Genomic DNA, 22,917 nt, shown 5'->3' on the forward strand with positions numbered 1-22,917 from the left:
CACAAGAAAAGGTTCATGTGCATTCAATTTGCAATCATTCTTCAAGGGTATTTACATAATCCATCTTCTGAAGATATTATACAAATAATAAAATATAAGTCCTTTTCATCTACCTGATGTTTATGTGCATCAGTGAAAGCTTTGTCTAATTGCTCAGCAGCTTTTTGCATGTTTGAACTGGTGACCCAAAGCTAGATGTTAAAATAAAAGTTTCCCAGCATTCTCTGTTGAAACATATGCTTGCTTTTTACTTGAAACAACATACAGCACCTCTAATTAGTTATTTTTCTTGCACCAAAACATGACTTTACTCTCTGTCTAGGCAAGCCAGCACATGTACGGCTAATCAGTGCTAACATAACTACATCACAGCAGAACTTGTGTGTGTAAAAAACCAGAACAGCTGGCGTTGAGGCTGGCTGTGTCCAGAAGAAATTTAATACTAAAATTTTATATGCCACTCAGCTGGCTGAAACGTCCCCCCCACTATAGTAGCACAAATTTGAAATTCTGAAAATATATTACTTTGGAAAAACACACACTGGCAAAGTGTCAAAAGTTGAAGAGCCCCACCCATCAACGTTGGCAAGGCTGTTTAAATCTACAGGTAAATGCCGTCCAGCAGACAGCTGCATGTTGGCTACCTGAGCAAACATATACTTTTTTTGTGCTTTCTTTTTTAATACACTAGTTGTTAAGTATTGTCAATAATGTCTTACAATAATAACAAGCATGTTATCAAGTTTTTCTGTGAGGGAACCCTGATTCATATTCCTCATACCATGATCATTTCATGCTGGATCAAGCCTAACAGACTTCATTGCTAAAATGAAACAAGTCCTGCCAGAACCGTCAAGTTCCACTGAAACACTGCCAGCTGCTCATTGGTGCAAAGCTATTACCCGTAAGTTGAGAAGAGGAGGAAAAAGAAAAGACCTGTGTAAAAGAGAAATGTAGCACAGCCATGTGATATGAAAGCCAGCTAACTTTGGAAGATTTGCATGAAACCATCACAAACTAAGAAAGGAAACCCTGTGTAGTGGTAAAGGTGACGACTTTATATCTTCTGGTCAGTCAGCCAATGCTTTTGTCTGGTAAGAAACACAGGGGTAATTTTACCAGTGGCTTCTTCTTGAATCAATTGCATGATTCCCAATTCCCAGTTTGAACTGTGAGAAAACCTGTTGCAGTGATGTGGATTTGCATAAGTGGAATTGAACAATAAAAGTGTCTGATTTACCTGCGGGCAAACTGGAAGTTGGAAGAGGTGCTAGTGGAGATATTCCTGGGACTTTCTGAGGGACTACTTCCAGCTGGAACAGACACATCAAATGGGGAAATATTATGTATTTTCCAGGCACACAGTGCCAGTTTATAGCACAATCAAGTAACTATGTTAACTTCAGTTGTCATAAAAAATGCTATCTGGTAGTCTGAAGGAGCTGAGTTGTGTGGGAAGGGCTTTGTGAGGCAGGATCTCAGATTGGAAACTGCCGCTTTAATATTTGTTGATACTAGGCCTGTCGCGATAAACAATAAATCAATTAATTGCACAATAAATTAAAACCTCGACCTCATTTTAATTATCGGCTTTATCGTCTCTTCCGGCCTTTTTCTCTTTCTGTTGATGACACTAAACGAAAAGAGGTTCAACTCTGGTGCTCTCCACTGACCTCTCCCTTCCTCCTTTCCTTAGTGTAATGCCTAGGGCACACTACACGATGTTAGAGCTGTCGGCCGACTGTCGCCCCATTTTCAAAACCTGAGAGATCACACATTAGCCGACAGAAATCCTAGGTATAACGGTTTGATCGGGTTCAATCGTGCCGTGGGGTGTCCAACAATGGGCACACAATAATGGCTACAAGTCCAGTTAACTAATTTTAAAACCAGGCATTAATCAATGCTTTACTACAACCTACCTGCAATGGATGTGGCTAATGTCCACGTAAAGTCCTAACTGAATGAAAATCATTATAACCTATTTATGTCAGGTTAAAAAAGAACAGCTGAAAAGTTACCGGGTTTATCTACTGTGGTTGCAATTTTGCTCCAACGTCCTCTTGTCATTTCTATTTTCTTTGCATGAAATGTTGAATAAACATTAATGTGTCCACATATTGTCTCCAATATCCATTGGACTGCGGGTTGCGCCTTGTCAGCTGTTTGGGATTCCACTCTCTAATTTTCCCTCAGAAAGCATGGAAGGGAATCCGTACATTTTGATTAGCTACCTGTCACATTCAACAGGCTGCATTGACGCTCACAGCGGGAAAAAACCCTGATTTAGATTGCAGTTGCCACGACCATCTACCGTAACACACCACACACCTACATGCACTAAGCGACAATCTTAGAACGCCCAAAGTTCCAAGATTGTTGTAAGGGAAAAAGTGGAGCAAAAAAGTCATGTAGTGTGAACTACTGCATCAGGTAGTCGGATGTGCCCATTGTCTCTATTTAAATCTAATGATTACTGAAGGGCAATATAGTATACAGACTTCATAACCTGCACTCTTTTGATTGAATGCAGTATTTATTTCCACTTTGGCTTTATGTTGTTTAGTTTTTATTCAAGTGCGTTTTTTTGTTAATGGAGACTGAGAATCCATTTTATTTTTGTTTTTGATTGTTTTGTTTATTTGTTCCAGTGTTAAGTGTTCTTTTGAAAATAAAGTGTATCTATCTTTGGCAGGAAATCACATGCATTATTACATCATTTCCATTAAGTCGGTGTACAAAGGTCTTCAAACAATATTATCGTTTATCGCAATAATTTTTGAGACAATCGCTCAGCAAAATTTGTTATCGTGACAGGCCTAGTTGATGCTAAGAAAAGCTGCATTCAAACCATATTTACATAAGTTAAGCAGCAAAATTTCTGAGCAACTGTGTTAAAAGAAGTTATGAAAAACAAAATTATGAGAAAGCCTCTGAAAACATGAGGGGGGTTCACATGGAATGACACAATCAAAACAAAGCTGAGGGAGCATGTATGCAACAGCACACACCAGTGCCTCAATCCATTCATTCCAGACTGCCAAACATCAATGCGCACAGGGTAGAGTAGATAAACAAATACCTGTTGCGAGATGAAGAGGTGAAAGAGGTCGCGACAGGGTGGGTGATGGAGTCCCGATCGCCAAACTCCTCCTCTTGTTGTTACGGGAACTGAGAGCGAGCAGGTAGTAGGGGAGGACAAAGGAGGTTAGCTCATGGTCCGCTGATGATCAACAAGTAGCACGTGGTGCTCACCCATCTTATCAGTGCAGCAAAATAAAACGGCGTCAACCTATGAACTGAAGTGGGTTATGGTGATAAGGCAAACACCAGCCGCTTTTATGACACCTGCAATTACATTTATAGACACACATAACTGGAGAACCAATATAATTATATTATCTCTTAATGGGCTACAATGAAGCCTTTAACTGTGTTTTTCTGAGAAACATAATTCAATATACAGATAATGAAAAAAAAAAATAATCAATACATATGGTAGTAAGAGTGTTTCTTTCAGCTGAAGTAACCCAGATTTAGTCACATTAAAATCCTGATCCAGTAACCTCAAGATCAAAAGTGACTCTGTCCACTTCCTGCATGACTCCGCTGCATGCTCCGCCTGCAGGCTTTGTAATGCTTCATAGAAACTGTAAATTAGCTCTCTGTATATTAGTCCTCGTCTCACTTCCAATTTGTCTCTATTTCAGCTTGACTATAATTCATGGAAAGAGGCTGGGTATAATTCCATGTTGCTTTCTGCTCCTTATCCTGGCAATGCTGGCTTTCTTTCACTCTGGCGGCAATCTAAATCTACTGAGCCGACGAGACAATAACAGAGTCCGACGTTTCTGGGTTGGTGCAGAGGCAGATTCGGTCACTTATGTGGCCTCAACCCCAAAAAGGCTGGAGAAAATGAGGCAATCAGGAGCCTGAGTTTCCCTAAGATTTGTTCCAATTTTATTCTTATCAGACAAAATAAACGGTCTGTCCTAACAAAGAAACAGACAAGAATGTTCAGAAGTAGCAGTGCTGTATCACACCCAGACCACATGAGCAGCTAGCACTTCTAGGTCTGTTCGCATTTGGACACAACACTGGACTGTGGGATCCTCACAAAAGGCCAGTAACGTTAGAGATATTAGTAAAATGACTCTAAATTGACTATTCCCATGTGCCCTGTTAATCAAACTGCTTCTGTGTGTTGTAATAGAAAAATCATATTTTACTCAGTGAAAACAAGCAGATAAAGAGGAATAGAAATGAAAAGATTCTAGAATTGTGGTGCTCATGGTGGCTCTGTTGTGTTAGTTATGATTTGTTCTTTTTGTTTGACTTTTTTTGGTTGATGTGTTGCATGTTTGGACAACCATTCCCTCTGGTTTTGGATGCTGTGCAGATTGAAGGAGTCTGCACTCTTTGTATTGTTTTTACAGACAGAAGCAGCTGATTAGCATCTCTAAAGCTCAGATAATACCTGAACTTTGAGCCCAGAGGAGTTGAAAAGAAAACTTCGTAGATGCAGAGCAGAGAGAGAAGGAGGAAGTTCAAACCATCTCTTCTGTCAATCATAACAGGTAAGGATCTCTCAGCTCGGCTTTCAGGCCATAAGTCCAGGCTGAGATTTAAGGAGGAACAGCAAAAGCAAATGAGGTGGATAGCAGCACTGGCCATCTGATGGTCTCCTCCAGGACATTACTGTGGAATATCGTCTCCGCTGTCTGGATGCTGAGTTGTTAACATACGGCTGTCATACAGCAACAATCTTCAGTCAGAGGTCTCTTCTGATATGTTGCAACACTGACTGCTACCAGAGATTCTTTCTGCCCACAGCATCTTCATCCACATCAATTCTTTGAAGATACTTGGATGATGTGAGTTATGACATTTAATTTTCCATTGGGACAAATAAAGTATTCTTGTATTGAATACAGTTGGACATATTCAAGGATCTCCCAACGTGCCTAATGTGATGTCACCAGAGGCAGAGTATGAGGAGGGCAGACTTTTTCTTGAGTGGATAATGATTTATAACACAACAGCAATACGAACAGAAAACCATGGCCATAGCATGTTGGTGAGACACTACATCTAAAAGAAAGATTGGAAAGAAAAATAGGGGTGGTATCTTTAAATTTGACGTTTGTGTCCGTTTGAAGTAGGGAGCTGTATTTATTATCTGCAATTTATAGAATCAATAATTTACATTGGATGATGGAATCTAATAGTTCTAGAGGTAAATACAACAGTAAATACAAAGATGAAGAAATGTAGGAGGAATAACGGCAAAGAGGATCCTCTATAGATCCTCTTTTGTTGACAAAGGAAGGCAGGTCCTTCAGGCATTACAGGCCAGACTGTGAAGGTTGATCGCATTTACCTGACAATTTAAAGCCAAACTACGTTCTCTAACCGCATCAACGACGGATATCGACCAGCTCTCAGTCTTGGTGTCGCTTTATGCGACAGCTGGCAGCAGACAATGCAGTCCGTCTGTGGTAAACACACACATGCATACACACGCACACAAGTCCTAACAGGCCACGTTTCTCCGTATGAAACAAAATCTAGGGCGGATGTAATCGACACTGAAGGACTCCCAATAAACGTGCATGTGATAGATGTAGAAAAACACTTAAGAAATGGTAAAAATGCTGCGTTTGCATGCTGTGAATCAGCTAAGCGTTCAACAACTGGCTTGTAAATACAGCGCAGCAGCGCTTCATAAAGACCACCGCGTATTTCTATTCCCTAACAGCATTCGTTCGTTACCTTTTCGACCTTCTCATCATTGCTCCAGTCACAAAACTGGTTTTGTAGCTGGGCAGAACGGTCCAGTAGTAGCTTTGGTCGGACATATTGGTAGTCAGAATAAAGCCAGAGGAAATATGAGAATCAGTGTCCTCTCATTAGAGTGGGAGCATCATGTTTAACAGTATCTCCCCGTAACTGTGTTGCTGGCCGTGGTTAGGCCACTACGCAGAGTCCAACAGCGGAAACTCCATTCAGCTCCGGGACAAACTGACCCCAGACCCGCGGCAGGGCAGCTCGCTTCTGCTGAGCGACTGGAGCGGCCATGTCCGTTCAGCTCGGTCTTCTTCTCGGGAGCAGAATTTCAGTAAGGCCGGTCCTGTCTTCCGAGAAATGCAGCATCATACAGCGCTAGGTCGGTCAGCTCGGAGAGGGATACAAACTTTCCTTCAGCAGCACCGTTTTCTGAACTGCGCAGCCGCAAAAAAGGGGAGGCGGGACTAGTGGTGCTTTCAGGAACTGCTTAAAAAACTGGATTCACCACCATTCAACAAAATAATAATCGCGCAAAACAGTGTTCTTTGTAATTTAGTGGCACACACGTTTTACGAGCTCACGGATGCCAATGGCTAAAATGAAGCCAAGATAACGTGGAAAGCTAGACGTAAAAGCTTTATAGCTTTGAAATCGTCAAATCTCCAAGAACACTGAAAGTTACTTTTTATCTGGATAAAAATGGCGGAAGTCTTTGCTTCATGCAAGACTCAAATTTATCATAATTACCTAAATAGTCTCTTACTAAACTATTCATCCCCAATGGAATTTTTAGATTTTCTGTCATAAACAACTCTGACTAAAACTGACGAAAGCAATTATTATTATTAATAATAATAATAATAATAATAATAATAATAATAATAATAATAATAATAATAATAATAATAATAATAATAATAATAATAATAATAATAATAATTACAAATCTGAAACGTGGGGTAGGCATATGCATTGAGTCCCTCTCAGTACTGTGAAGAGCAATGTTTTGCAGCAATTATAATTGCTAGTCTTTAAGGCTTGATGTATCCAGAAACAGATTTTCTTTTACACAATCCTTGCAAAATACTCGTAAATTTAGTCAGATTGGATGGAGTGTGTCTGGGACATCAAAATTAAGTCTTGCCAAAGACGAAAAACTGGATTTATGTCTGAGCATAAACTCAGTTATTTCAGCAGATGAATATGGAATCTAAACCCCTCCAATGCCATTCTGGCTGTATGTGGAACTTTGTGTTGCTGAAGGGTGAACCAACTCACAGTACATGTATCTGAATCCTCTGACATGTTTTCTTCTGTGCGCCCTGTATTTAGCTCCACCTTTCTTATTTTGAGCAGTTTCACTTTCCCAGCTGAAGAAAAACATTCCTACACCATAATGCTACCACTGCCATGATTCACCATGAGGAAGGTGTGCAGTGTTAATTTTCTGCTGCATATAATTGTGTATATGTCCATGCTCTTTCCATCTTCAAATAATGGGTGACTGGATGTTTAGACGGAACAGAGCTTGGTGATTATTTTCAAAAGCTAGAGATAAGGTTTTGTAACCTAACCCTGATTAAAACTTCTCTGCACTTTTCTCCCGGACCTGTCTGCTGTGTTTTTTAGTCTTCATGATGCTGTTTGTTCTCTAAAAAACCTCTGAAGCCTACAGAAAACATCTGGATTTATATTGAAACTGAAATACATACAACTTTTTTTACTAGGCAGTTTTTGATCTTAGTCAGTTGTTCTCAGTTTTATCTAAGGGTATAAAAGGGCCAAATAAAAGTACAAGCTAAATATTTTTCAGTTGCATCATATGTAAAAACAGTATATTGTTTTCCACTAAAGTTTGTGGTTTGAAGGAGGTGGTTTTTATTTCTATTTTATTTATTGCTTTTGGTTGTTTTATTTATTGTTTCAGAGTATTTAAAGTATCTTCCAGTTCTAGTGTTAAGTGGTTTTACCAAATTAAATGTTTGTTGATATTAAACTTTTAAGGGTGAACTTTCATTATTATGCAATTATCATAATACTATTTGAAAATATTATCGTTCATCTCAATCATGACTGGGACAATCTATCATCCAGCAAAAGTTATCATTTCAGGCCTAGTTACAACAAACAAAAAAAGTATAGAAAAATCAACATGGTGTTCTAGGTCATCTTCTTCTTGAAGTCATCAAATCAATATGTTGCTTGCCTGAACCATCTTTGTGACCCAGCATGGCCAGTTTTCATAATTCCTTAAAATCAATTTAATTGTAATATTTCTACTCTGTCAGAAGAGCTGTGCAACAAATCTGATGTTATACGTTCTACTCAGATTAGAGCTCATACATCGAGGTTTGTCTGGCTTGGCAACAAATTCACGTGACTTCCTTCATGCTGTTTACATATGTCATTGTTCTAACCCTGACATGCAAAGTTGAATTCCAACAAGAACCAGCCTTGGGAAATCCCACGGGTCTGATGAATGGGATTGCATGTCAAGTGCAAATATTCCTGCAACTATCTGATTTAGACATCCAGCAACTGATTTTCAGCAAAAACAGAACACTGAGCTTATTATCATAAAATGATCTCTGAACCGCAGGAAGCAGAGATGTTCTGCTCTAGATTTTTTTTTTTTCTCCGTTTGCAGAAACCTGTCTGGGCAGTAAGACAGCCCGGTCTTTCAGACACATTCAAGCCTTCCTGCCTCACCAGAGGGTCAAGTAAACAAATACTTGGTGCGAGTGAGCACAAGAAAGCTGACAGTGATAGTTATCTGGCTGATCTGGTTTGAGGGGGGCAGCAAGGGCAATTGAGACTGACAGGGTGTACAGGAGAAGCAAGACAACAATACTTACACATTTCCTCTGCGTGGAAGGCTCAGCTCTTTCTGGGATCATGATTGAAAAGAAAAAGGACGAAAACGTTAAAAGTTAGTATCTTCAAAAGAAAAAATAGCATTTAATGAATACTTGTAATCCATATATTTTCAATATTCTTTTGTTATTTTAATAGTTCAAACTGTGATTTTGACACAGACAACATTAATAGATGGCCATGTTTTTAAACATTATGTGAGAGGATATCATCTTGTTGGGGATTTTGTTGCGAGAGGATCTAGTATTCTTTGCAAAATAAATGACCGTGACAAAGGAACACCATGCTGACATATTTATGCAACATTTCAAGACATCAGCAGGGAGTTTAAGGCTTGTCCACAAACTGGTTTGTTAATTGAACAACTGCCCTAAAACATTTGCCAAATTAGTTGCCAAGAGGCTTACGGACAACTATGTCAACATATCTGACTGAAATTGTCTGTTTAATGTCAGACAATGAGGAAAAATATAGTGGTTATGAGGTTATGGCTTTTTTTAAACATATATTTATATTTGGTTTCAACCATATGCTGAGCATAGACAGACGTGGGGAAACAGTCTCTTGACACTGTAAAATATATTTAATGAGTTACTTCTTCTTTGAATTATTTCTCTTTCTGTGTCTGAAAATACACTTTTTTTATAACCCTCTTTGCCCCATTGAAAAATACTGAAGATATGAAATCTGGAGAAATGAAACCTGTTTAGAGCGACTGGTTAGGGTTAGAGTTTAAAGACATCATTGTCACACCAATAACTCCTCTCAGATCATCATTCTGTGATAAATACCCAGACATGAATGCCTATTTACACAGCAGTTCTTCATTTACATCTCACCAAGAGATCAGCATGTGTGAGCTTTCAGCACATGAAGCTCTGATTATGGAACCAAAGGGCATGGTGTATAGACACGTTGCAATGTGCTGTTGTTTGCACAGGATCCCACCCAGCTCCCTGCAGGAGGGAAGAAAAACTGCTGGCTAACAGTGACTGCTATTGGTTTTACTGTCAAGCTGTAAACATAATGCGCCAAATCTTAGACGTACATGTAATACATATGAGGGGAAAAAATGGATGCAGTGTTTTGTTATTAAATGTCAACACTATGACAATGAGATAGCAAGGTCCAATGAAATCACACTTCACAGCTTAGTAGAAAGTTTTATTTAAAAAAAAAATGTAGAGAGGGAAGTAGGTCAGTTATGCTGGCTTGACTTTGACAAATTTAACGTGTAGATGTGTTGCAGAATTCGGTGTGTTTCGGTTTAGTAAAAAAAAAATGTGTACAATCTACTGAGAGAGTGTCCTACTAATGATCACCATCATTTAGCTAATGAACCACTATTGTGTTCAAATGATCACTTAATAATGGCAAAATAAACATCAGGCCTGAAAGGATACAATGGTCCTGTGTGTGGGAAATGTTTTCAGAGTTTTTTTTATTGTTGAATCCTGATACACTTGAACATAGTCTCTTTTCTGTCAGCTAATAAAGCTGTTGTCAGTCAGTTGCTAAGGCAACGGGTCTATGTGTAGCATGGCCGACATAGAAAAAAGAATACGAGTGGTTCTGAGTTCAATGGTTTTTCTGCGTTACCTCACCTATGGTGCACTACACTAAATTAATAATAATTACATCTCCAGGTTTCATTTGGTTAACAGGATTGTTATACAGCAGCAATGTGGTGATGGATGGAAAGTAAAAGAATAGTCTTCTTCCCCTCCAATATTGTTCACATACATGCAATTTCCAGATGAAAACAATAACATGCAACATCTCCATAAATCAGCAATATGCACCTGAGCAATGAGCATACAATACGTGTCTGGGATGTGCCCTAAGTTTGGCTAAGCATGCATGATGTTCAGATCTATTCAGCTCTTTAGATACAAGAAAAGTTGTGCTGCATCCTCAACATGATGTTGCCTGCATCTGATTTTTCTGGAAAACATTGGCTCAGATTCAACAGGCCATGAAAAGGCATCCAGTGGTTTTGATCTATTTGTAGCTGCAGACTTTGTTACAGCTGCTGCTGTTCTTTGCTTTGTACATGGGCACAATATCACTCATTCTGCTGTCTCATTTCAACCTTGCAGCCATCACAGATTTGTGAGTAGCCCCTAAGCCAACCAGAAGCTGTGTGCAATAACTTTTTGTGAAAACTGCATTATTTCTGCTCAAAGCAAATAACCTCAGTCCATTTGAAATTCTGTTTGCAGGTCCTCCAAACATAGGACTAGGACCACCTGACAATTCTGGGAAAGATCTAACAACCACATGTGATGATAACATGATTAACTATTGTGTTTCTCTGACAGAACATCAGGCAGCAGGTCCAAGGTGACCAGTTGTGCCAGCTACTGAACCACTGCATAATATACAACCAGGAGATTTTGCGTTTATTAGGAATTTTAGGAGGAAAAATTGGCGATTCCACCGCTGGCTCGGACCATTCCAAGTGTTGCTGACCACCCACACTGCCGTGAAGGTTGCTGAAAGGCCTACCTGGGTCCACGCTAGCCACTGCAAGACGTTCACTGGGCGTCCACCAAAAGGTGACATCCCAGGTGCTTACAAAGAAGCCTCCAACAAAGCAATTCTGAAAAAATAGAGTTGCCAACAACAGCTCACTCAGTAGGTCACCCAGTACCTAGCTGAGGCAGCATTAAGAACATGGAGGAAACCAGAAGACATCATCAGCGACACTGGATCACAGATGCCATCTGGTGTTGGTGTTTCCTCATGCCTTGTGCATTAATTGTGGTGGAAGACAGAAAAAACAGCAACGATGAGAAATAATTTTTTAATCCAAGTTTTTATTGCTCTAAGAATCATTGTATTATCATATTATGAAGGAATTTGAAGTTTCTAACTCTTTTGAAACTTTTTGTTGTATGTGTTTTTATCTTTATTTTTATTCATCTTACCTTAGGAATAATTATTTTTACATTGTTTCAAGAGAAACAAAAGGGAGGAATTGTGGAATAAAATAATTATTCACTGTATGTTTACTTTTATTAGAAGTTTATTTAATATTAATCTTACAATGTTTAATCAGTTTATTATCTTACTCAGGCTTACAGAGTCATTGTTTCTCTTTTGCCCTTCACACGTTTGCCTCAGTGTGTCAGAAGCCTAGCAACAGAAGATAAGTAAATAATTATAGCAAATAGTTATCATACTTCGAAGGGTGACAGACCAGACCGATTATTAATAGGCACAGAAGAATATTCTGCCTGAAACTGGTTTTTAACTAAAGACATCATTTTTCTGTGTGTGTGTGTGTGTGTGTGTGTGTGTGTGTGTGTGTGTGTGTATGTTAAATCTGAGAAGCTTTTTGGGAATGTTGTCGACACTATCTGTTTATGAAGGACAGTATACAGCATATATAGAGAAGTAATTCCTTTGTCTAGTTAGATCTCTCTTCTGAGTTCTCCATCTGTACAGATGTAATAAAGCTGGGTTTTGTTCTCTCTTTTTAACAAGGTTTGGACTTTGTTAATTTTTCCCGCTCCACAGCTGCATACCCTGAATTGAAAGTATAACCTAAAAAGGGATCAGGTGCAAAATATTGCACAATGAACTGCCTTGATGCAATTTCTGATAGGCTGTTATATTCAACATGTGATGTGTTCATGCATTCTTTGCATGGCAATTATATATCCAGTGGATTGGGTGGACTTCCCAGCCCCATGTGTGTATAAAATTTAGTGGTTGAGATGCTAAATGATGACATCACAATAATATAACATTGCATGTTTTCCCAACATTTTGCAAACTTAATCAAATCAAAGAAATCAAGTCCATCGTATAATTTAAAAAAAAGCTACACACTGAGCCTGAGCCAGTTTCTTCCCTGGTTAAAGGAAGTCATTCCTCTCTTTATTGTATTTGGCTGCAAAAAAGTTAATTTTCATTACTCAGTTTCTAATACATTTATATTATCGCCATTTTAAATTTCTAAGAATTTATTCTTATTTGTTTATATCTTTATTTTGTTTGCTGTTCCTAATATTTTAACCCATTAGCCCATTTTAAAATTAATTTGAGTCAAACACAGTAAAAAGCTAAAGTTTGGCTTATTCACCAGATGACTGCTTTCTGTCATTCCCACTTGTTTTCCTTCTGCTGCAGCATAAATATCATTTCCTACAGCACAACCCAGGTCCTTTAAGAACAAGTGGGCCTTGTAGCCATTAGTGGCATGAATACAAATCTTTCATACTCCACAGCTACTGCATGTGAGTCCAGACACATTAAATAAGACTTTCCTGGTTATGACACTTTAGCAATGGCTGCTTGAGGCCATCTGAACACATTTACTTTGTGACTAAACATATTTAAATGAAGGTATTTCTGCATAGAGACAATGTTTGGACTCAAACCACCATCCACATTCACCAGGACCAGGCAGGGTTGCACCTAATCTAAATACCATGGATATATGCAGTAAATGGCTGGGAAAATCCAGTTTTAGAGAGCATTTCATCACAAAGCCTTATTCTCTCTGGAGAACAGACCATCTACTTATGCAGCTGACATGTACATGAATATAGGAGACAAGAAGGATTCCCATTTAGAATGCTCCCTAGTAAACATGGCATCCAGTAAAAAGATAAAAGGGATTATTTAATCAATCCCTTTCAGGGATCCTGGGGGGATGAGGGGGTGGGTGGGTTACCAAGGAAACCACATCATCGAAAGTAACAAGGAACATTTTAGAATGAAGGAAAACCTTACTGATCCATTTCATTGTTTACCTAAATTAGACTGTGAACCCGTTCATTCAGTTCATTTGTTCTGATGATCGGAAGAGAAACATGATTTGATGCTATAATTAACATTTCTGAAAGATCTAATGATAAACTGTCAGTGAGCTACTGAACTACTGAGTAAAAAACACAAATGAGTCTCTACACCCAACATAGAAACCAAAACCATTTAGTCTGCCTGGAAACAACCGAACCGAACCGAGCCGAGGCTGTGTTTACCTGCAGCCCGCGGCGTCTCAGGATGTTCGGCTCATCCATCAGTGAAGATCAAAAAGACATTCAATCAGTCAGTCAGTCAGCTCATGTCCTCTGCGCGGAAGCTCGGACTTTCCCGTAGCCGCGTGAATGCTGCTGCTGCTCGGCCGCTACAGTCTGCAGCACCACCAGTAGCTGCTACTATATCCTCCTTCTCCTCCACTACCTCATTCTCTTCATCCCCCTGCGGAGAGGAGCAGCACTACACAGCCAAGACCCAATAAGGTGTTCGCTTCAATTAGTTGATCAGATGGATGGAACAAAAGCAGAGGAAACGGAAGAGGGGGCGGGGCGGGACTGACCTCAATTAACAAGAGAACACAGAGAGACAACAGGTAGGGAGGAGACTGGGGGGCAAATTCAATGCGGCTCTCACATTGAACGTGTCATATTACACATGGAAGTACTATCGTTTTAGAGACTCTAAACTATAACGGTGGACCAACCCAGTTCCTCACAGTAGATTGTAACAGTAACTCCACTAAGGAGGGCCATGCCCCCCCTGAGAACCCTGATATTTTCATACAAAGGCACACAGAGCCATCTTCTTTTATACAAATGCAAAACTCAATAGACAATATAAATTAGAGTATATACACGCCCAGGGTAGCATCAGAAAGGAGTGGGGCACCTAAGAACTAGAAGATAAAATATACCTTATATATCAGTTGTCCCCTGAACATGTTTTACTACTGTTTCTATACATGTAGTGAAGTGAGTTTCCCTGGGGTGATGTTGAGTACTGGCAGACTACATTACCTGCTTTCTGTTACAAAAAAATATCTGATTATTGCTTGAAATTTAATTGGTTGGAGTGGTGCAGGAAGGGCTTGGACAACTGCAGATATATTTCAGGCTTTCAAAGTTAGGCATAGTGATTAATCATGAGTAATAACAGCACCAAAGTGTGATCTATCTATCTATCTATCTATCTATCTATCTATCTATCTATCTATCTATCTATCTATCTATCTATCTATCTATCTATCTATCTATCTATCTATCTATCTATCTATCTATCTATCTATCTATCTATCTATCTATCTATCTATCTATCTATCTATCTATCTATCTATCTATCTATCTATCTATCTATCTATCTATCTATCTATCTATCTATCTATCTATCTATCTATCTATCTATCTATCTATCTATCTATCTAGATTTGTGAGTATTATATATCTATATATTCCTTAACATGATGTGAACCTGAGTAATATATATATATATATATATATATATATATATATATATATATATATATATATATATATATATATATATATATATATATATATATATATATATATATTTATATATATATGTATTTCAAAATGTTTTTTTTTCCTTTTTATTTATCTATCTATTATTTTATGACTCTGGTTCAACCTTTAGTCATTGGTAATTGCAAAAGTATTGTTTTGAATGGAAAAATCTGTCTGCCTAGAATTAGTCTAAAAAATCTCTAGAATGTGGTGTCCTACGCAGTCAAAGATTAGCTTAGAGAGCAACGCTCTTAACCTTGGTGAGCATTTCTTGGAAGGCCAGGGCTACTATGCATAATAGTTAAATTATCATCTACTAAATTGTCATTCATGTGAGTTCAATATGTTAAGATCAAAAGCAGTTAAAATAGAGAACCAGTCTAAACAACCAGACGGACTCTGTTGGGCCCTTCACAAAGTTTGATTTTTTCACACCAAGTGAATGTCATCAGCTCTCACAGACAACATTAAACTCTGATTAATTTTAAAATAATTTATTACATAACTAGAAATAAAAATAATAATCATTATCATTTTATGACAATAAAATTATTAAAATAAATGATGAAGAGATGTTAATTTCTCTGACAGCAGTATCTGGAAAACAGCATTTCAATAATGACACAGCAGAGTCAGGGATTCATTAGCTGTGTTTTCAAACACAAGCAGGAAATTGTCTGCAGTCACTCTAGGACACCAGCATGGACACAAGCTGCAGTAATGATTAACAAGTAATGACCTAGCAATATTACATTTTGACTGTTAAAACAACAATACGGCTAAATATTTGTCTAAGTGTGATTCAAGCTGTTACATTTTTTCCCATTTTTTCCAAATCAAATAAATTTAAATATTCAAAGAATTTGAAATACGGTAATGTTATGATTGCTCCTCAAAAACATGTAAACAGAACTTGAAAGTGGAATTATTAAACATAATTACTAACTTATGGGAAGCACACTTGAAACCTCTTCATTTGGCCATTGGACCATGAGCAACAGCTTAGTTCATTTTATACTTGTATTCAGTTCACATATAATTATGTACAATCCACTTAAGTCGCTATTTATTCTGCCACATTAACAGTGAGAACAAATTGCAGTGCTTGACAGTTGGGTCCCTTGCTGTGGATGTGCTCCATCATACCAGATACTCACCTAAAACTCCAGGAACGCCGGCTCACATGGACTGGATTTGGTCCCCATAGTCAGGTTGAAATGCAGATTCATACAATCCCAATCCATTCAACTATAATACAATACAGTCAAACTAAGAAGATTTTTTAAAAATATCTATAAACAGCAAAGAGCATCCTAGCTACTGACACTATTCAACAGCTTGAATATTTTTCTGTTTGCATGTGAAAACAACCCAGGCATGAGATTTGCTGGCATTTCTCTGTCTAAAAAGAAAATCATGAAATAAATTTTTATTGACTTTAAAGCGTGATGCATCACTGACTTTATCCTAAATCCTCTTCTGATTGGTGGATTACTCATATCCCAGAACTGCATAATAGTGATTTGGGTTCCCACCCATTCAGAGAGAAAGAAAACAAATCAACCGTGAACCTCAACAAGTATTTCAGAATAGGGTCAGAATCAGGACAGACATCATGACCAGTCAGGCTTGGTTGATGGATGTTTTGTTTGCATCAAGAGCTATGTTATGTTACATGTATAGATATAGATATAGATATAGATATAGATATAGATATAGATATAGATATAGATATAGATATAGATATAGATATAGATATAGATATATAAGAAGTATTTTTAGTTGGATTGAATTGAAAATGTGGCCATACTGAGATTAAAAGAAAAAAGGCCTGTATAGCCAGAGTGAGTTCTGTACACAGTATTTTATAAATCAAGCTAGTTGGGTCGGGAGGGGTGCTGGTGCCTATCTACAATGAACGTTTCGGGCGAGAGGCGGGGTACACCCTGGACAGGTAGCCAGTCTGTCACAGGGCAACACAGAGACAGACAGGACTAACAGCCATGCACACACACACTCACACCTAGGGAGAATTCAGAGAAACCAATTAACCTGACAGTCATATTTTTGGACTGAGAGAGGAAGCCAGAGAACCCGGAGAGAACCCATACATGCACAGGGAGAACATGCAAACTCCATGCAGAAAGACACCGGGCTGGGAATCAAACCCAGGACCTTCTTGCTGCAAGGAAACAGTGCTACCAACTGAGCCACTGTGCAGCCTAGTCTGTATTCCAACATTTCTTTTTATCCATTTATTTAATCAATGCAGAGTAATTTCTTGTCTGTTGTTTTATGTTTCTCCATGTAAAGGTCTTTTTCTACCCCTTAAAAAGAGAAAAAGAAACAGAACCAAAAAACATAGTGGCTTCTCACTTCAGGGATGTGTGTTTTGTGGCTACCACACTGTATCAGAGTGCGTCTATAAATATCTGAATCCAAACACATATAAGATGACATTTTTAGTTACCAGATGTTTTAAATTTTGGGTTTTGTTGCATTAAAAATTTCCCACTGATTTTTTAAAAATAATCTTCATCAGAGAAGAGAAGTTTTTCTCAATTGATTCTAGAATCAAATATGCTAAAATATATCCAGATTTGACTCAAGAATCAAATATCCTAAAATATATCCAGATTTGTCTTGAAATACCAAGGAAGGGAAATAGTTCCTTTTTCAAAGATATTTTAGATAGATATTGAGACAAAAGAATGTATGCAGATTAACATAGTTAATCTGCATAACCAGAAAAGGAAAAACAGTAAGCGCAAGATTGTTAGAATACCAATCAGAGGATGGAACAACTGTGCTTTGAAGGCGTGCTGAATGGTTCTGCCTGATCCGTTCATGTCACCCAGCGGTGCCACAATGTGCTTTTCCATAAACAACAATAGCTGGTTTCTTCTCCAGTGATGTCACGTGTCCTTTTATGTTAGTGTCAGGGATGTGAGCTTTTCCTTGTTCTTCTCTGAATCTAAACATAAAAAGTGACAGCAATGACAGCATCAAATCAGTTTAGTGTATAACTCCATTAGGCTCCATGAACCTGCAACGTGCTGTAACTGCTAGATAAATAGTGTGCTGTCTGTGGAGTGTAACAACAATAATGATGTCATGTTTAAAGAATTCTATGAATTGGCTTAAGAATGCTAAAGTTGTTTAGCATTATTAATGTCTAAGCTGTTGTTTCCTAGTCTGGACACTGAAAGCGTTTTTGCCGGGAAAGGGTTTTAGGTCAGGTGTTAAAGGAAATGTTAGCATCCTACAACTTGACTTGGCAATAACTGCCCACTCTGTCCTGTGAAACGTCTCCAAATCTAACTCCAAATTGCGAGGACATCTGTTATCCACAGATCTGTCAAGAAAATCCCACAGATTTTTTGGTCTCTAGCTCAGCCATTCCAAAACTTTGATGTATAAAGTCACTTTATTGAGGAATTGGATGCAGATTTTAGTAACAGAGTCCCTCTTTAGTTTCTCTAACAGATACTTGAAGGCTTTGGCTTTTAGCTTTAACAGTTACTTTTAAAACAAACCTCATTTTCACTGTATTTTCTCCTGGTACAGAATGCCTGCAACGTTAGATCATCAGCAGTGGAAATCTCTCCATTAATTGAATCAGGAGACAGACAGAAAGAACGGAAGTATACTTTAGTACCTCCAAGAATGTCAACTAAGGACCGCACTGTCTCCTTCTTAAGAGGAGACTCTACAGGAAGATATATGATGGACATTCCACAGCTAAAAAATATCTGTCTGAAGAGGAAACAATGAGCAATTCCATGAGAATCTGACACAATCCTGGCATGAATTGTTGTTCTGTTGACCCACTCTATGGATGGTTCTGCTGCTGAGAAACTGAGTGTTCATCTAATGTGCTGAGTTCATTTTGCTGCATAATCCAGTGAAAGTCACCACTTCATGCTGGAAACCGGAAACATATTTAACCGAAGGACTTAAATATTAACATATTATTGATGCTAAGTTAAAGATAGTTTTTCTTAATTGCTTTTTTGTGCTGCAACACAATGGAGACCTGTCCAGCGTGTACCCTGCCTCTCGCACAAAATGTTTGCTGGAGATAGGCACCAGCACCCCTCCTAACCCCACAGGGTGTACAGAAAATGGATGGCTGGCTGGCTGGATGGATGGATGGCTGACTGGCTGGCTGGCTGGCTGGCTGGCTGGCTGGCTGGATGGATGGATGGATGGATGGATGGATGGATGGATGGATGGATGGATGGATGGATGGATGGATGGATGGATGGATGGATGGATGGATGGATGGATGGATGGATGGTTTTCTGTTGCTTAGCAAACTTTGTATTTTTTCTTTCATTTGTTCTGCTGTACCTCTATCATGTGGCAAATTTAGGTTACTGCACCCTTATTTAAGCAGAACTTTGTTCTTTGTCTGCAGGTCAACTTTATCTACTCCAATATGACCAGACTCTGGGTCATTAAAGCAATCAGTGAACAGTAATATTTAGTTTGGATAATGTTCACAAAATGTTTTTTTTGTACAATGAACCACTCCATTTGGCAGAGTACATGGAAGAATACAGGCTTTTTTGAGGCAGTATTCCAACATTCCATTAAAACACTTGCTTGATTGTTTCAACGGAAACTAGGAATGTTTAATCACAAAGTCCAGATTAGGAGGTAGTTTCAGAAGAGTCGACAATTTCGTATGCTATGAACATGTGCCTATGGTACTATAATGATCAATATTTTACATGTGCAAATGATTGGAACTTTGTCACATGATGACACAACTGATGTACTTTATGTAAAGTGCAGTATTTTCACATCGGCAGAATCACTTCCCTTGGAAATGTGTGCAGTGGTGGCTCTGTCTGCATTCCACCACACAATCTTGGATGAGCTTGACAGACATGCAATGTTGACAATGCATCATTATATTTACTCTGAAAATTGTACTTAACGATGCACACTTGGTTACATCCCTAAGGTGAGCTAAGTGTGGTCAAGTGCAGGATGGTGAATGTCACTGTATTTTTCCATTTGTATGAATTGTAACATTATAACATTTTCAGCATTAATGCCTGTTTTACACTTAAACAAATCTCATTATTTCTCAACGTAATAACATTGAGGGGTTTTGGTCAGGTCCTGGAACTGATAAACAGACCTCGGTGATGCACAGAAGGTAAACTGGGTGAACTACACGATGTTAGAGCTGTCGGCCGATTGTCAGACCATTTTCAAAACCTGAGAGACCACACATTAGCCGACAGAAATCCTAGGTACAACGGTTCGATCCTGCCGTGTGGTGTTCAACAATGAGCACAAAATAATGGCTACAAGTCCAGTGAACTCATTTTAAAACCAGGCATTAATCAATGCTTTACTACAATCTACCTGCAAAGCATGTGGCTCTAGTGTCAGTCCTGACTGAATGAAAATTATTATAACCTATTTATGTCACATTAACGAAGAACAGCTGAAAAGTTAGCAATTTTGCTCCAACTCCTCCCCTCGTCTTTTTTATATTCTTTGCACGAAATGTTTTATAAAGATTAATGTTGTTTCCACATATCATCTCCAGTGTCCGCTGGACTTTTGCTGTGTCAGCTGTTTAGGATTCCCCTCTGTAATTTATATCAGTGTAAAAAGGACTTCAAACAATATTATTGTTTATCGCAATAATTTTTGAGACAATTAATCGCTCAGCAAAATTTGTTATCGTGACAGGCCTAGGTGTAAATACTGACATCTTATATAAATTTCATGAAAGACTGAGATGTTTAGTCATTATTTAAAAACTTATGAGAACTTATCAGAAAGATACACATGTTGAAGACACAACAAGAACTTCAGGCCTCGCCTAGCCATGTGTATATCACCTAGAAACCCAGAAACTCTGAAAAGCCTTCTCTGTTCAGTTCAGGTTTGACTGAAAGACTTGTGCCCCCTTGGAAGCACAAGGGGGCGCCATTACACTTTGTTCCACAAATTACTCACCCATGAAATAGTATGCTACTTATAATAGAATAAACTTAGAGGATGCTGGAACATACAGTGCGTTGATGTCTCCTCTTTCTGCTGATTCAGTAAATGCAAACCTCCAAACTTCACGTGGCCTTTGTGATAGCTCAAGAACACTGTGTAGAAAGCTTCACAGAATGGGTTTCCTTGACTGAACGGTTGCAACCAAGTGTTGCATCATCCAGTGCAATGCAAGCGTTGGATCATATTTTGTAAATTAAATTGACACGCCACTTCACATGAAGTGCTGAATCCTGCCTCTCTGGGAATCCAAAGCAGGAGTCTGGTTTGGCAGTTGTCTGACTTCATTGTGTCAAGTGTAAAATTTGGTGAAGAGGGGGCTATAGTGTGCAGCTGTGTTCCAGTGAAAGGAACTACAGCATACTAAAATATTTGGGAGATGTTGTACCTGCAGACTTGTGTGGTGCTGGCTTGGTTTCTGCTCTCTCTTTCTCTCCAGGATTCATCTTGCACAGATGCCTTCTTTTATCATCCCTAAAAGAAGGGAGTACCATCTTTTATCACATAAAAGATGGTACTGCCTTGTTTCAGTGTTGCTCTACACAAAACAAGGTGACATAGACAAGGAGCAACGTGTTTGGTGTGGCGCAACCTGAATGGCTTGAAATACTGACCTCGATCTAACAGAACATCTTTGGTACAAATTAGAGAAGACAAATCAATATTGACATTCTAATCCAAAATCATTGTCTGACCTCATATATTACCTTCAGAATAGTTAAAAGTTTCTTATAAATTTTCTCCTAAAGTTGTGGAAAGCCTTCTCGGAGGAGTTAAAACTGTGAGACCTTTTAAGGATTGGCTGACATATGAAACACCAATTGATTAAGCACAGGATGCCATTTGTTTGAAGGTGGATAACAAAATGCCTTCAGCAACATAGAATATCTAAAGAGAGAAAATAGCTCGTCAAGTGCTCCTCTGCTAATTCTTTAGCTTATTACCTTCAGGACTCTTTCAGCATCACTCCAAGACCTTACCACAGGCCAGAACAAACTTGTTGGCCAAAAATTATTTTAAATCTAGATGTGTCAGGGGTCTGGACAACAAACTTATCAAATCTTTATTTAATAATTAAAGATATCCTAATCTGGCAAGACAATGCAGTATGTCTGATGAAAATGTCTCAGAGACAATCTGTCAGTCATTATGAGAGAAGAAGCCGTGTCTGGGTTTTTAATTCCTCCCCAGTCTCTCACGCTACATGACATGAAACACAAAGAGGAACCTGTTAGGAAAGTGTGAGCCCTCTGTCAACCTTTTGCACACTGCGAGCTCACCTGATGGAGCACATGACTGTTTCATCACCTCAGTGACTCACCGCTCAGATATTCCCCTCTCTGCACTGGTTTTCAAAACTACTTCGCTCATGAAACTTGCACAGTATGTCACGGTGTTGCATTAATGGTTTCTTGACTGTATGCTTTTAAAACCAAGAACGTGAGGAAATAAAGCACATTTAGTTTAGCATAGATTCTTGTCACATTTCTGAAGTCTGTGTTGCTGGTGACATATTCCTGTTTAGTTAAGCACCTTCATGTGTATTGGGATGGAGGGCGTAACGAGTGCTACTGGGTGAGAATTACATTCTCTGTAAAACATCAACATTTTTCTTCAGCAGTGGAGTCTTACACAGAAGTCATTTTGTTGGAAACACTGTAACTATCTAAAGCTCTCTGTGTGTGCTTCCTGGCTCTTAGCCACTTATTGATTATTTGTTTTACTCATCATCTCAGATTTATGGTCAAATAAAGTCCTATTTTTTTTTCTTTTTACGCCCAATAAAGTCCATTTCACTATTTTGACTCATAGCCACACCTTAGCAAGTTATGCAATATTTACACTTTTTTGTGAAGGCCACTTTGTTTTTGCTAATCTTACCACTGTGTATAGTTTGATGATGAGAAACTTTTCAGTTAATATCAAACCA

At 38.5% G+C, this 22,917-nt stretch overlaps 1 protein-coding gene across 7 annotated transcripts in view; it reads right to left on the reverse strand.

Moving 5' to 3' along the window:
- mast3a (microtubule associated serine/threonine kinase 3a) overlaps positions 1-13,878 on the reverse strand; it is a 58,337-nt gene extending 44,459 nt beyond the window's left edge. For 2 of the 7 annotated variants that reach the window (XM_044132967.1, XM_044132963.1), the window contains exons 1-5: positions 13,656-13,876; positions 11,170-11,263; positions 8,643-8,674; positions 3,083-3,171; positions 1,241-1,313 (exon numbers count right to left, since the gene is read on the reverse strand). In XM_044132967.1, coding sequence (XP_043988902.1) covers positions 1,241-1,313; positions 3,083-3,171; positions 8,643-8,674; positions 11,170-11,226 — 251 coding nt within the window. In that variant the 5' untranslated portion in view covers positions 11,227-11,263; positions 13,656-13,876. Of the gene's footprint in view, positions 1-1,240; positions 1,314-3,082; positions 3,172-5,772; positions 6,223-8,642; positions 8,675-11,169; positions 11,264-13,655 lie in introns of those variants that run through there. The other 5 variants (XM_044132968.1, XM_044132964.1, XM_044132965.1 and 2 more) reach the window with 4 other exon arrangements.
- Between the last annotated feature and the right edge of the window lie 9,039 nt (positions 13,879-22,917).

Source organism: Gambusia affinis, linkage group LG12 (genome assembly GCF_019740435.1).
Source record: "Gambusia affinis linkage group LG12, SWU_Gaff_1.0, whole genome shotgun sequence".
Taxonomy (NCBI): domain Eukaryota; kingdom Metazoa; phylum Chordata; class Actinopteri; order Cyprinodontiformes; family Poeciliidae; genus Gambusia; species Gambusia affinis.